The following is a 14,099-nucleotide window of genomic DNA, read 5'->3' as shown; positions in this document are numbered from 1 at the left end:
AGTAAAGTAAATAAATAAATAGAGCTACATATTTAATTAAGCATGCATTTAGGAGCTTTTAAATATACATTTTTCTAGTATGTCATATTCAAATATTCAGCTGCAATGAGAAAAAATCAAACAAACCAATGAAAAAAAAGAAAGCCCATGCATTCTCTGCTACTCTACTCCAAATAAACATGCTCTTTTATCAGTCTGTGCTGGCAAACTTCAGAATGGGAGCTCCCAGTAGCAGCTGCCGCGTGTGCCAAAGTCCCGGCCCACCATCACAGGGCTCGGCTGCCAGCAGCTCTGAGGCACCACGCACACTGCCTTTCTCATTTACGCCACCAGAGGAAGGACGCTGGGTAATTCTTCGCTCTAGCAGGCTAACAAATAAACCTCGGCGGGGGGGTAGGGCAGGGACAGGAATGCTGTCCTCTTGGCGAGTCACTAAAGGGCATCACCTTGGAATGGGAAACTAAAGATATGGTGAGCTCTGCTGCTTGAGTAAGTGAACAGCGGTGAGCTCTGCTACTTGAGTAAGTGAACAGTGGTGAGCTCTGCTACTTGAGTAAGTGAACAGTGGTGAGCTCTGCTACTTGAGTAAGTGAACAGTGGTAAGCTCTGCTGCTTGAGTAAGTGAACAGTGGTGAACTTGCTACTTGACTAGGTGAACAGTGGTGAGCTCTGCTACTTGAGTGAGTGAACAGTGGTGAGCTCTGCTACTTGAGTAAGTGAACAGTGGTGAGCTCTGCTACTTGAGTAAGTGGACAGTGGTGAGCTCTGCTACTTGAGTAGGTGAACAGTGGTGAACTTGCTACTTGACTAGGTGAACAGTGGTGAGCTCTGCTACTTGAGTGAGTAAACAGTGGTGAGCTCTGCTACTTGAGTGAGTGAACAGTGGTGAGCTCTGCTACTTGAGTGAGTGAACAGTGGTGAACTTGCTACTTGACTATGTGAACAGTAGTGAGCTCTGCTACTTGAGTAGGTGAACAGTGGTGAGCTCTGCTACTTGAGTGAGTGAACAGTGGTGAGCTTTGCTACTTGAGTAGGTGAACAGTGGTGAGCACTGCTACTTAAGTAGGTGAACAGTGGTGAGCTCTGCTACTTGAATAAGTGAACAGTGGTGAGCTTTGCTAGTTGACTAGGTGAACAGTGGTGAGTTCTATCACTTGAGTAAGTGAACAGTGGTGAGCTCTGCTACTTCAGTATGTGAACCGGCCTGCACTGCTTCTTTCACCGGGAACAAAAAGAACTGCCAGTGTTGCCAGGGTATGTCATTTTACAAGTTTGAACTCAAAGGAGAGTTAAAAGTTACAGCAATAGGATGGTTTATCAAGCTTTGCTTAGTGGTCACTTTGAGAGAAGACTCTCTGTTTTAATTACATATTCTTTCCAGAGAGAAGAGGTGGATTGTCTCACAGCCAGTAAGCAGGTTTTGGGCCCTGATCAAGATAAAGATGTTTTGTCTAATGCAAAAAGCATCACATTATGCTATAAAAACAACTGAACTTAATTGAATTGAATTGAACAGACATGCAAATCACCAAAACATCAAAGCAAATAAATAAAAGTTCAGGTTTAGCACAAGAGAGAAAACAAAATCTTGTTGACAGCCAATTCAAGCACCGTAAAATTATCACCTGACATGTCCCTAAATAAAATTCTTATAAAAGAAAAGTCTTCTTTAATTAGGTTTAGTAATTTCCACATTCCTGATAGCATCCTTTCTCTAACCTGATAGGGACATATTCACTGGTGAAAAATGTCAGTGAACCCTTTAAAATAAACTGTATTTCTGCATGAATGGTCTTCATCTAAGATATAATAATACACAAAAAAATGCAATATAGACAAAATGTTTCAGTGGCATGTATAAGACTTAATGCCCACCGATGTGTACTGACAGCAGTGCCTGCTTTAGCATGTGTAACCTCACTGCATTTAAGAAATGTTTTAAACAATCAAGATTATTGATAGAAATATTACACTACATGGCCATAGGAATGTTGACACCAGACTACGATATCCCATTCCAAAACCGTAAGCAATAATAAGGAGCTAGGCGCAACCAGATTGCATTGATAACAACCACTTTTCTATGATGGTTTTTCACAAGGTTTGGAATGGAAATTTGTGCCCATTCAGGCAAAAGAGTCTTTTTGAGGTCAGGCACTGGTGCAGTATATAAAGGCTTGGCTCACAATCAACGTTCCAATTCATCCCAAATGTTCTCTGTGGGGTTCAGGCCTGGGCTCTCCGCAGACCACTGGAGTTTCTCCACACCAACTTGTCAAATCACGTCTTTATGAACGTTGCTTTCTCACACACTCACACGTGGCATGGTCTTGCTGGAACAGGAAAAGGCCTTCCACACACTGTTGCCAGAAAGCTGGAAGCATAAAATTGTCTAAAGTATCATCATATGCATTAATGTTACCCTTTACTAGATCTGGGGTCTAGCCCAACCCTGGAAACACAGTCCCTCCTCCACTAAACTTACCTGTAGGCACTATGCGTTTTCCCGGCAGCTGTCAAAGGCTCGTCCATCAGACTGACAGGTAGCGAAACCTGATTCATCCCTCCTGAGAACGTTTCCACTGCTCCAGAGTCTAGTCGAGGTATGCTTTACAGCACTCGAGCCGACACTTGCCGTTGTGCAGAGTGACTGTAGGCCTGTGTGCAGCTCCACAGTCAGTTCTTGTGCTGATGTTGCTTCCAGAGGCAGTTTGGAACTCTCGTGAGCCATGAAACAGAGGATGGCGTTTTTACATTCTTCGTGTTTCAGCACTCGCGGCTTCGCTCTATCAGTTTGTGTTCTACTGCTTTGTGGCAGAGCTGGTGCTGCTTCTAGATGCTTACATTTCCCAATAATAGCAGTTACAGTGGACTGGGACAGATCTAGTAGGGCAGAAAGTTCACAAAGTGACTTGGAGCAAAGGTGAGATCCTGTGACAGCGGCATGTTTAAAGTCACTGAGCTCTCCAGTACGACCCATTCTGCTGCCAGTGTGTATATGGAAATTGCATAGCTATGATCTTATACGCCTGGCAGCGATAGGTGTGACTAAACTGAACTCAATAATTAGAAGGGGTGTCCACATACTTTTGCCCATGCTGTGTATATGAATCTTTATATTTAGTAATCACTGATATATCCCTTATTGGTAACTTCAACCAATGTGGCACTGCCACAAGTATTGTGGTTCTGTGCTTTATATGAAATTATCGTTTGAGTTCATGGTTTTTTTTTTGTTTGTTTGTTTGGTTTTTTTGCATGAGTGACCTCCTTCAGAACACAGCCACAGCATTTCACCAACACTGAGGTCGAGATTGACTTCTTCCATACCAGCAATCAGAAGAAGCTGATTGCTCTTATGTTTTGGAGCCAAACGTCTGAGTTTAGATCACAGACTGAGCTCCTGCTGATTCCAGGCTTCAAGCACCATCCATACACTATTCCCGTGCAGAATGAGGTTTTGGTGTTAGTATGGAACATGTTACTCTTATTTTATCTGAGCAGTTTACCAGTCTTGCCAGTCCACAAAAACTTGCAGGGCAGTGTATTTCCAGAGAGCAGCGTTTCTCTGTGGAGCCCTCCTATGAATGCCATTCAGATGCCTTGTTTCTCCTACACTAGACTCATGAGCACGAGACACTGATCATTAGCAGTCACCCTAGGGTTCCATGATACCAGCTTCGGACTCTCCAGCACGCTCTCGCACTGATCTTTGTGGGGTGTCCACTCCTGTGGAGGGAAGTGACGATGCTGAAATGCTTCCCGACTGTGGACCCACTGAAGCCCAAGTCTTTATTGTGCCTTCCTCCAGTCATATGAGTTTCAGTGACTGTTCGTCTGAGGTATGTAAAACCATTTTTGGATAAGAACATGCTGTTCTTGAACATAAATCTCTGAACAGCAAATAACAGCAAGTTTTTTTTTTACCTCCTGAACTGACTGGTAAATCTCTCTCCAAGAAGTTATCCTAAGAGTCAACATACTTTCTCCATCTATGTTTGACTGTTTAAACCATATATTTAAAAATACGGTGAATGTCAAAAAAAGTGTGCTCTTTGTTAAAGAAAAAAAGGTTCACATTTTAAGAACCATTCATGCAGTAATCCAAAATAATGCCAAAGGGTTCACACATATTTCTTTCCTTACAAGTGCATATTTACTGTACTATATTTTCTTTTGAGCATTTTTTTGTAGTGGTTTTGGATCTGCTGTGCTTTCTCTCTCTCCTTCTCCCTCCCTCTCTCTCACTCTCACACTGTCTCTCTTTTTCTCTCTCTCTCTCAAAAGAAAATCCATCTGAGCACTGGAGAGCTCGCAGTCATGATGTCCACCCACTCAAGAGCAGTGTTTGTCCTTCCATCCACTTAACTCCGGGCCAGCCTGGTGAATGAGGGCCAGCCCCCAAGCCTCCGCACCCCCCCCCCCCAACAATAGGCCCATTAGGCTAACAACGACCTAGAGCTAGTCACCATATCTTACATAACAGGCTTGATAGTTTCTTTGGCAAACCATACCACACTCTGCTGGCTTGTGAGAGGAGATATAAGATGATGGAAAGACAAAAGATTATCAGTAGGAAAGAAGTGAGAGAGAAAGAAGAAGAGAGGAAGCTGTTGAGATCCTGGGGACGCGCGCCGGCCTGGCTGAGTCCCTGCGCTGTCAGCCCCGTTCCTCTGGGGCACGACTTATCTACCTCCATAACCTACATCCTCATACCTGACATAAACACCTCTCTCCATCAGGTCTAATTACCACTCCGCAGGGCTCGTCTTGAACCACACACACACACACACACACACACACACACTTTAATCTGATGCCTGTCTGTCTCTTTCAGAGAAGCCTAAAGCAGATGAACCCCAATACACACCCCCTCTTACACCCACACCCACACAGCCCGAGTCTCAGCCTGTGCTGAGGAGGAACTGCAGATAGAGATAAAGGTTTCAACTTTGGGGTTAAAAGTGACTTTTTTTGGCAGATAAATACAGCAAAGGCAATCTTTTCTCTCTTCTTCCTTGAAACTGTCTGTGTGCCTCTCTCTCTTTCTCTCACTCTCTCTCGAGTCTATCCAGTGCCCTGCATATACAGCTGGATCAGTCAGCTAAAGCTTCTCGCACCTCTCTTTTATATTATATATATATATATATATATATATATATATATATATATATATATATATATATATATATTCCACACACACACACACCCCACCCACATTTGAGCTTGTCAGAGAGAGATTACTGTTTCTGAGACAGTGAAAAAAAAGTGGAAAGTGAATGGTGAAGAGAACGTAAAAGAGAAAGGTGTGCAGCCCATCCAAACCACGGGCCTGAGCGGGAACAGAAGCCCCATATCTCCGCTTGGGGAGGGTCCTGAGTGGGAGAAAAATCAGAATACTTGCAATATTTCCAGAAGTGTTTGGTTATTTGGTGTGAATGATTAAGTAATTAAATATGTTCACTTTTACCAGTCCTGTATATGTGAAGGTATTCTGCAAAGGGTACAAATAAATGCCTACTTCTGGACTGGCACTGAGACTAAGGCTTAGGCTAAGATTTGGACTGGCACTGAGGCTGATAGACTTAACTGATAGACTTAATGTTCTGTGATATCCTGATTAGCATTTTGCCTCCACAAAGAAAGATCAAATGAAAGAAGGAAAGAGAAGGAAAGAAAAAATGAGAAGAGTTAATGATGGTGTTATAACTTCAAAATCAGAACAGCACATTTGCTTAAAATTGGCCCTCACAGTCCCTGGACTGTGGCAGATGTTGTGACCAAGCGTGGCTTCTCTCCTGAGCTGATTAACCACTGTGTTATGGAAGAGCATGACCACATTAACTGGCTCACGCCTTGGAATGCTCCTTCTGACCCAGGTTCACTTATGTTTTACACACAGCCTTTTCAATGACACAAGGCTCCTTCTCACTTTTAGCAATTAGCGCATGTGAGAGAGTGTGTGAGTGCATTAGAAGATGTGTAAGACCTTTCTCCGTGCCCACACCATGCATTTTCACACCTCTATAATTGGATGAAAAAAGGACAGACTCGGTCCTTGCTGGTGCGTGTGTGTATGTTTGTGTGTGTACATATTTGTGTTCATGTGTTTGTGTGTGTATGTGTGTGTACGTGTGTATATGTGTGTGTGTGTGTGTGTGCACGTGTGCACACGTGTGTGTGTGTATGCCTGTGTTCGCGCGTGCGAGTATGTGTGTGTGCTTGTAAGTGTATGTGTGCGCGCATGTATGTGTGTGTGTGTTTGTATGTGTGTATGTATATGTTCGTGTGTGTGTGTGTGTGTGTATGTGTGTGTGTGTGTATGTATGTATGTATGTATGTATGTATGTATGTATGTATGTGTGTGTGTGTGTGTGTATGTATGTATGTATGTGTGTATGTATGTGTTCGTGTGTGTGTGTGTGTGTGTGTGTGTGTGTGTATGTGTGTATGTATGTATGTATGTATGTATGTGTGTGTGTGTGTGTCTGTGTGTTTGTGTGTGTGTGTGCGTGCGTGTGTGTGTGTGTACAGACGCCTGCCTCGGGCTGGCTGCCTGTGTAACGGTCCTGGTATAAGGTTTGCTGGAGCCGAGGCGTGTCTGTGCTGAGCGGCAGGCCTGAGAGAGCGGTGTGTGATTACCAGCCGCTCGATAACTATCAGCGTGGCATTTGCAGTCTGTAACGCTCTCCATCTAGCTAGCGTTCATTTGAACGCCACATGCCACAAACGGACGCTGCTCCTTTCAGCTGAGGGTCGCTGCGGAAGAAATGGCAGCGTTGAGATAGCGGCACGCTATTAATGTAGGTGGAATGAAAAGAAACACATGAGGATGTCACAACTCAGCCCTCCTGCAAAAAACTTTGTCATAGGCCAAAAGGCCTAAAACACTATGACCTTCACGGCGAATCACAGCTGTTATCTATCCACAGCAGACCCGGAGAGTGGTTAGTTCTCTGAAAGCGGGTCTTGCGCTAACTCCATCCTCTCGCCGCTTGGAATGCACCAGTGGCAGAGTGAGGTGAGTTCTGTCCCATGCACCCGAACGAGCCACGGAGCACGTCTGGCTGTCTGCGGGGCGTCTAGGCACCTGCGCTCGCCACGACACGGCAGGGCATTCTCGATTGGCCCGTGACAGACGTTGAGGCTTCTGTCGAGCGTGCACCCCTTTGCCACACCACGCCTGCTCCTCACGCCGTGAAGAGCACAAGCCTCCGCGCACACCAGATGACTCACGTGCTCCCGTGCGCACACACATACACACCACTCCATCCATCAGAAGTTCATTCACACAAACACACACACACACACACACACAGACACACCATCCATCAGAAGTTTATTCACACACGCACACAAACACCCACCTCAATCAGTTCCCACCTATTACCCTTGACAGGCCTCACCTGCCCAGGTGGCATGGTCCATGCAAATACAGGCTGGCATCTCAGCATCCGAACAGTAAAGTGTCGCTCTGATAGATGCCGAAAGGTGGTGAAAGCATGTGTGTGTGTGTGTGTGTGTGTGTGTGTGTGTGTGTGTGAGAGAGAGAGAGAGAGAGAGAGAGAGAGAGACAAACCTATGTGTGTCTTCAACTTTCTTTCAAAGTTATTGTGAAGTGCTCAAGCTATGGGGCATAACCAGGGAAGCAATTATCTCAGCATGCCAAGCCAGTGAGGGAAAACTCGTCTAAAATTAGACAAAGGGATCAAACAAACCAAACATGAAGTGCACTGGATACTTAACATCACATTTTAACATTAAGAGAATGTCAGTCTTATATGAAAACCTGACTTATGACATCTGGACATTAAATACACAACAAAAATATAGATTTGACCCAGTGGGTGTGTGTTTATTTTGTTTTTATTTTTGAGCATTTGTGTGCTCATGTGTAGGTTTTGTAGCAAAAAGGCTTGTCGAGAGAAACAGACGTGTATGTGCTCTGTGTAATGGCTGGTAAGTGACAGTCGTGTAAGAGGTTTGCCCATATTTAGAACAAAGCTCAGTAGCTGTCTGCCATCACTCAGAACTCTCCAATCAGTGACCACCTCTGTCCCCTGCTCGAACCAGATTCTATTGCCATGGAGACCAAACATCCTCTGCAGCAACATAAGTCCTCCTTCAGAACATCAAACATGCTATTGTAAAGTTAGAGACGACAGAAATAGTGTTGTGCGTGGTCTTGAAGAAATACATATTGAACCAAATGATGTGAGTGATAGCTAACAAGCAGCAGCTAGTTAGCAAGCAGAAAATGTACCAGTAGCACTGGTACACGTTATCTCCCCCGAGACACAAACACACTCATTAATTAACATTACAGCTGACATATCTAATATCTGTAAATTCAAATTCATATGTGTGTGTGCGTGCATGCATGTGTGTGTGTGCGTGTCTACCATGTGTGTGTGTCTACCATTTAGGCCGACTGGTGGACTTCACTACTGGGGCCATCCCATCTCTGTACAGGCTCTTGGTCTTACTGAAGTTTACGATGTTGAAGATCACTCTCTGCAAAAATAAGAAAAAACTCATTAGCTTTCAAGTTAAAAGCAGGCTTGCAGACATTTAAGAAGCCTTTGACCTTAATAAGATGAAAAGGAACTACATTTGATCTGAAATTTGCCGAGAGATATCCTGCCTCTGCTGGGAAATCTATTCTAATTAACACTGATGCCATACATTTGGATCTACACTTTAGGTACAGTTGAACTGTTCTTGCGCCTGGTAGGTTCCAGACTTAGCACTCTGCATTTGCATTGCAATGCGAATAAACGTGTTAGAACAATGTCATGGCATGTCAACGCATGTCCTTGGCGAGAAGGGTGTTGACGAGTACCAACCCTGCACGGCGACGGACGAACCCTAACAGGGAGGAAGCCCTGAGACCCGAGGACGGCTTCTCCCATTCCTCTACAGAGCCCTGCTGGTGTGGCACGGCTCTGAAGCGGGATTCGCAAAACCGAGGGGCAGCGCTGACGGCACGGCACGGGCGGGCAGATCGGATCCCGGCACTCTGCAGGTCAGCCGGCTGCAGGTGATTTGGGGGAGCCAGTGGCACAACGCCAGTCGCCGGCCGGAGCTCGGCATTCCACGTTGCCGCGGCGCACAGGGGAGGCCTACAGCACTCCTTTCTGCTCAAACACACGCAAACGTAGGCATACCGTTAGCAGCTTTTTTTAACCTCACACTCTGATTAAAGTCAGACAGGAAAAAAGGAGGCAGAAATATATAAATAAGGAAGACAATAATATAACCAAGTTTATAACCAAGCAGTAAATGACTCTTATTGATGGACCGTATCAAATTACCAACTAAGTCCAGGTGGTGGAAGTTAACAGTGTGCAGATGAAATCCTATTATAACCCCCTCCCTGTCAGTTTCTCCCCCGCCCCCCCTCCATCCACCCAGGCCTCCCTCTACTGCCCTCCCCATCTGCGACTGCAGGCGTAGAAGCAGGGGATTGTGGTTGGGCTAAATCAGGCCGGGCTAAAATGACATTTAACTGATGTTCAGAGGCGAGGCAGGCTCCTGTAGCAGCTAGATAAGACCATTGCTGCTGGCATTTCAATTACACTTTTACTGCCCTGCACATCTGTCGCCAGCCTACTTTCACTGTTTCCTCCACAGGCAGACCCATCCTCACCCCCCTAGCTTTTGCATCAGTTTGCTCTTTCTTCTTGTTTTTAACCTTTTTCCCCCCACTGAATTCAGAATCGGATGGATTGGACCATGTTGGTGAAGCATGCCTGAAGGCCAGGTGTGGCTGGGTCAGCTCGCTCTACTCTCAAATAATGGAAGGGGTTGGTGTGTGCGTCTAACTGTGTGTAACCATGAACTGCTGCTAATAAAAATCCTCAACCATTCCTTCCTAGAAACATCCACATCTCAGAACTAATACTTCATACTTTGGAACTCACAGAAAAAGTATCGCCAAAGTTCACTGACCTACGCTCTCATAGCAAGACCTTGTGCAAGAAAGGAGGTGCTTAGATGCAACCCCTTGATTATCAGCAGAAAGACAGTGGTCAGACTAGCTGTTCAACACATTGGTTAGACAGTGGTCAGACTTGCTGATCAACACATTGGTCAGTGGTCAGACTAGCTGATCAACGCATTGGTCAGACAGTGGCCAGGTTAAGGGCGACTCCTAATGCTTTTCTACGGTCAAACTCGATCGACAGACAGCACCTCTCTCTATGTTCTACAAGCCCTAGTCCTTGGCCGTGTTGGTGCTACCCTTCCGATGCCCATCATCAGCATCCAGCCGTGTGTTTCTTGCTTTAATGGCAGAGTCAGTGTGAGGTCAGCGCAGCGGCGGCGTGGGCATGGGCGGGGGCATCTCCAACTCATTAAGGGCTTTGTGCTGTGCACTCACGTGTACATGTGTGTGTGGGGGAGAGTGCTACACACACACAACCACGCCCCTGCACTCTAGTTAATCCACCCAGCCATTTGGGTTAGGCCTGCCTGTGAAGGCTGGGCACGGGGCGGGGGGCTTGACGGAGGAGGTCCACCCCCACCCCTCTTCCCACCAGCAAATGTAATTAGACCCGGAGCAGGGGGAGCGCACTGCCGTCCAGCCTGCCGGAGCTGTTGTTTCCATCGGGTGTGTCTACGGTCTAGCTCTCTTCATCACACCTGGGGCCCCGCGCCACAGCCAGGCCCTGCCCGTGGGGGAACATAACTCACTGCCCTGTTAGCACACGGCTCTGCAGCACACCGCGTATTTGCTTATGGGCTGGTGTGAGGAGTGAGAAGTCCTGGTTTCAGAGCCACTGCAGAAAGGAATCAGTCAGGAATTATTTGATCAGCTCTTTGGTACTTGAATGTTTGCACAAGCAGAATTAGGACTGTGAGATCATAGTGATAAATGCGATACAAGCTATACCAGGGTGGCATAGCAACTTCATAATTGACTTTATATAAACACAAAATAAAGAATAAACTAAGGTAAAACAAAGATTCAGGGCATTATAAGACGATGAAGATATTTTTCTTTTATTCCTAACACAAACACAAATGAAAAGAAATAAAAACAGAATGATGTGATCATAATGAGGTGTATAAAGGCATTCAGTGAACGAACAGGAAACACTTTAACTCTCCCTTCAACATATGGCCCTTAAACGTGAAGTAATTTGAGTGTAATGCAATGTAATCAAAATACATTTCTGAATGTGTGCATCCAAGCCTCTTTGAGCCTCACAGGGACACCTGTGAATCTGGACCATGTGATTTACATTTACAGCTTTTACAACTCCTGTCCCCAGTCCATTGACTTAGAAAAGTGCTTTGCTGTCTTCATGAAAGTAATCCTTATGCTACTATGTTATGCCAGAGTCTTAAAATCCCATGCATCTAGAACCCAGAGGAGAAAACACACACGAGAGAAACAACAGTCAAGTAACAGTTTACATTTATATATGGAAATTAGTAAGTACAAATTAGTATATATGTAAATGAGTTATTTCAAGTGCCTTGAAATGGTGAGGGATCACTCAAGTGTTTCTTGAAGAGATGGGTCGTCTATGCTGGAAGACAGCAAGGGACTCGGCAGTACAGACAGGTAGTGGAGATCGGTCCTCTACCTGGTGCTAGTACAGAAAAGAGCTGAGGCGTGTCTTCCCAGTGTCGAGAGGCGGTGTTTCCAGACAAGCTGTATTTGAAGTACAAAGGGTGCGATATATGGTGCTGGAAGTAACTAGAGCTTTTCAGGTAGGAGCAGGCAGGTTCGTTTTTAGCTTTGTAGTCAAGCATCGAGGTTTTAAATACGAAGCAGGCAACCGCAGGGAGCCAGCGCAGAGTGAAGTGTGAGACCTCCTGAATATGAATATTGAATATGAATCATGAAGCTGTGTTCTGGATCAGCTACAAGGGTCTAGTGGCATGTGTTTCAGCTGTGCGGTCTTGGGATGACAAGGCAAAGGACCAACAACTGAGTGGCTTGTTTGGAAGGAAGCGCCTGAATCCTCCCAATGCTATACTGAAATCTGTGTGTCTGGGTCATGCTAGTAAAACAGGCAGAGCTTAACAGCTGGGTGTCCAGGACTAGGTCCAGGTTTCTAACATTTTCATGGCACGATCAGAGTTCTCAAAGCAGATGACCAGACCCTGGCATGGGGTGGCATCACCAGGGACGTGTAACAACTCTGTCTTCATTCTGTTTATATGATGGGCAGCCATCCATGATAAGATAATCAGATAGGCATGCTGACAGTCAAATCGAGATGTTGGAATCTAAGGGAGGGAAGGAGAGAATGAATGTCATCATGATAGCGGTAGTAGGAGATGTAACCTCTCCTAAAGAACGAGTGCAGAAAGAAAAGAGAAGAGGTCCAAGCACTCGTCCTTGTGGTACGCCTGTGGAGAGCCCACAAGGAGCAGGCGAGGATCCTCTCCATGTCACTTGATATGAACGCCCCTGTAGGTGGGACGCAAACAACTGCTACGCTGAGTCCCTGATGCCAAAAGGAAAGAATGAATAAAAGAACACTGTGATTAACTACGTCAACAGCAGCAGAAAGGTCTAAGAGGACGAGGACTGATGACAGTTTGGCTGATCCAGCAGTATGTTTCTCAGTAACTGCGAAGAGGGCAGTTTCTGTAGAGAGTGCTGGTTTGAAGGCAGGCTGCTTGGGAGCCCGTGTGAGGGAGAGAGACAACTGACTACACACAGTGTTGTGGAGCTTTAGACAGAAAATACAGTGATCTACCAGAAGAAAGGCACATCTGCTTCCCTGTGGTCCACAGCAGGAAACCCAGGGTACCCGCTACAGAAGCAGACAAAACGCGGTGCAGGCGTCACTAGCGCGGCTGACGATCAGGCGTAACGCAGCTCTCCCCGCAGATCTGCCTCTTCCACACGGTCTGTTTAATTCGCCCATGTCCACTAATTGCATTAATATCTCTTCATACTGTGTCACAGCAGGTTACGATCAAGCTCACGTGGGTAGGAGGAGATGAAAACACATGCACGGTAAAACAACATCGCTGTAGATGTCATCTCAGTTCAGCTCCAATATAACTGTCTAGTGACCAAGAGGAGAAAGCCACTACCCTGTCACCTTATCACTAATACTGCAGTGGTGAACAGGGAAGGAAAGACAGAGGGAGAGAGGGAGAGAGGGAGAGAGAGAGAGAGAGAGAGAGATAGAGAGAGAGAGAGAGATAGAGAGATAGAGAGAGAGAGCACCACACATCACTTGTCCACTCCCTCCTGGCTCTTGGACTGAAATGACCTAGACAGAGCTCCAGAGCAGAAATAGCTGGATGTCAAACAGTGTTTGGGGGCAAATGGTGTCTTTTGATACTGATCGATCTGCAGGGAAACGTGCTCTGGGAAAAACACTGCTTAAAATATTTAACAGACTCTTCTAAACAGAGGGGGACATAAATAATACACTGTGACCTTTACAAAGTATGTTCTTAGAGAGAGGACACCATGTAAATACAAAAGTGAATAATGCAGGATATAGGCAGTGTTTGGACATCGGTATGCGTAGCTGAACCATACATGATGCACAGGAAGTCGCTTTTTCTTTGAAAGCTGAACTATGAACAATAGTTAACAAAACAGCGATCCAGACATGATAAAGGGGAAAGATTTGTCACATGAAGGCTGAGCTGCTCTATTTTACAGATCACAGTTTAAGTTAACAACAGGACTCCCTCTGGGTGTGTTATTTTTTGGACGCAATGTGAGCAGTGTGAAACATTCACATGACATGACAGTGGATGAACAGCAGGACCAGAGTACAAAGTGAATATTTTCACAGAGTTCATTTCGGATCAATTCAGGAAGGCCCATTCTGTTGACTGGTCCAGGGAAGCACTTTGGCAACGTAAAACCAGCAGCGACTGCATTTACAGGAAACTGTGATGCAGACACTGATGAGACAGACAGTGTCTAGCGACGCAAGGCAATGCAATGATTACCAAGATACTGAGAGACTAAAGACACTGATACAGTAGAAACCAAAGCAGATTACCTCTATTCTCAAAGGCATTCTTCACTCCACTACTACAGACTAGGCTGCAGGCTGTTTATTAGCGTGGCGTAGAAGCACACAGTAATGTCGTGTCTGCCTGGTGCG

General features: G+C 45.6%; 1 protein-coding gene across 7 annotated transcripts in view; it reads right to left on the bottom strand.

The window, feature by feature from the left end:
- agbl4 (AGBL carboxypeptidase 4) overlaps window positions 1-14,099 on the bottom strand; it is a 250,132-nt gene that overhangs the window by 154,863 nt on the left and 81,170 nt on the right. For all 7 annotated transcript variants that reach the window (XM_081707269.1, XM_081707270.1, XM_081707272.1 and 4 more), the window contains one exon: window positions 8,420-8,514. In XM_081707269.1, coding sequence (XP_081563395.1) covers window positions 8,420-8,514 — 95 coding nt within the window. The remainder of the gene's footprint in view (window positions 1-8,419; window positions 8,515-14,099) is intronic.

This window comes from Electrophorus electricus, chromosome 25 (assembly GCF_041902795.1).
Source record: "Electrophorus electricus isolate QZ-2024a chromosome 25, ASM4190279v1, whole genome shotgun sequence".
In the NCBI taxonomy this organism is placed as follows: Eukaryota; Metazoa; Chordata; class Actinopteri; order Gymnotiformes; family Gymnotidae; genus Electrophorus; species Electrophorus electricus.
The sequence above is the reverse complement of the archived record's forward strand: the minus strand, read 5'-3'. Positions and strand labels throughout refer to the sequence as shown.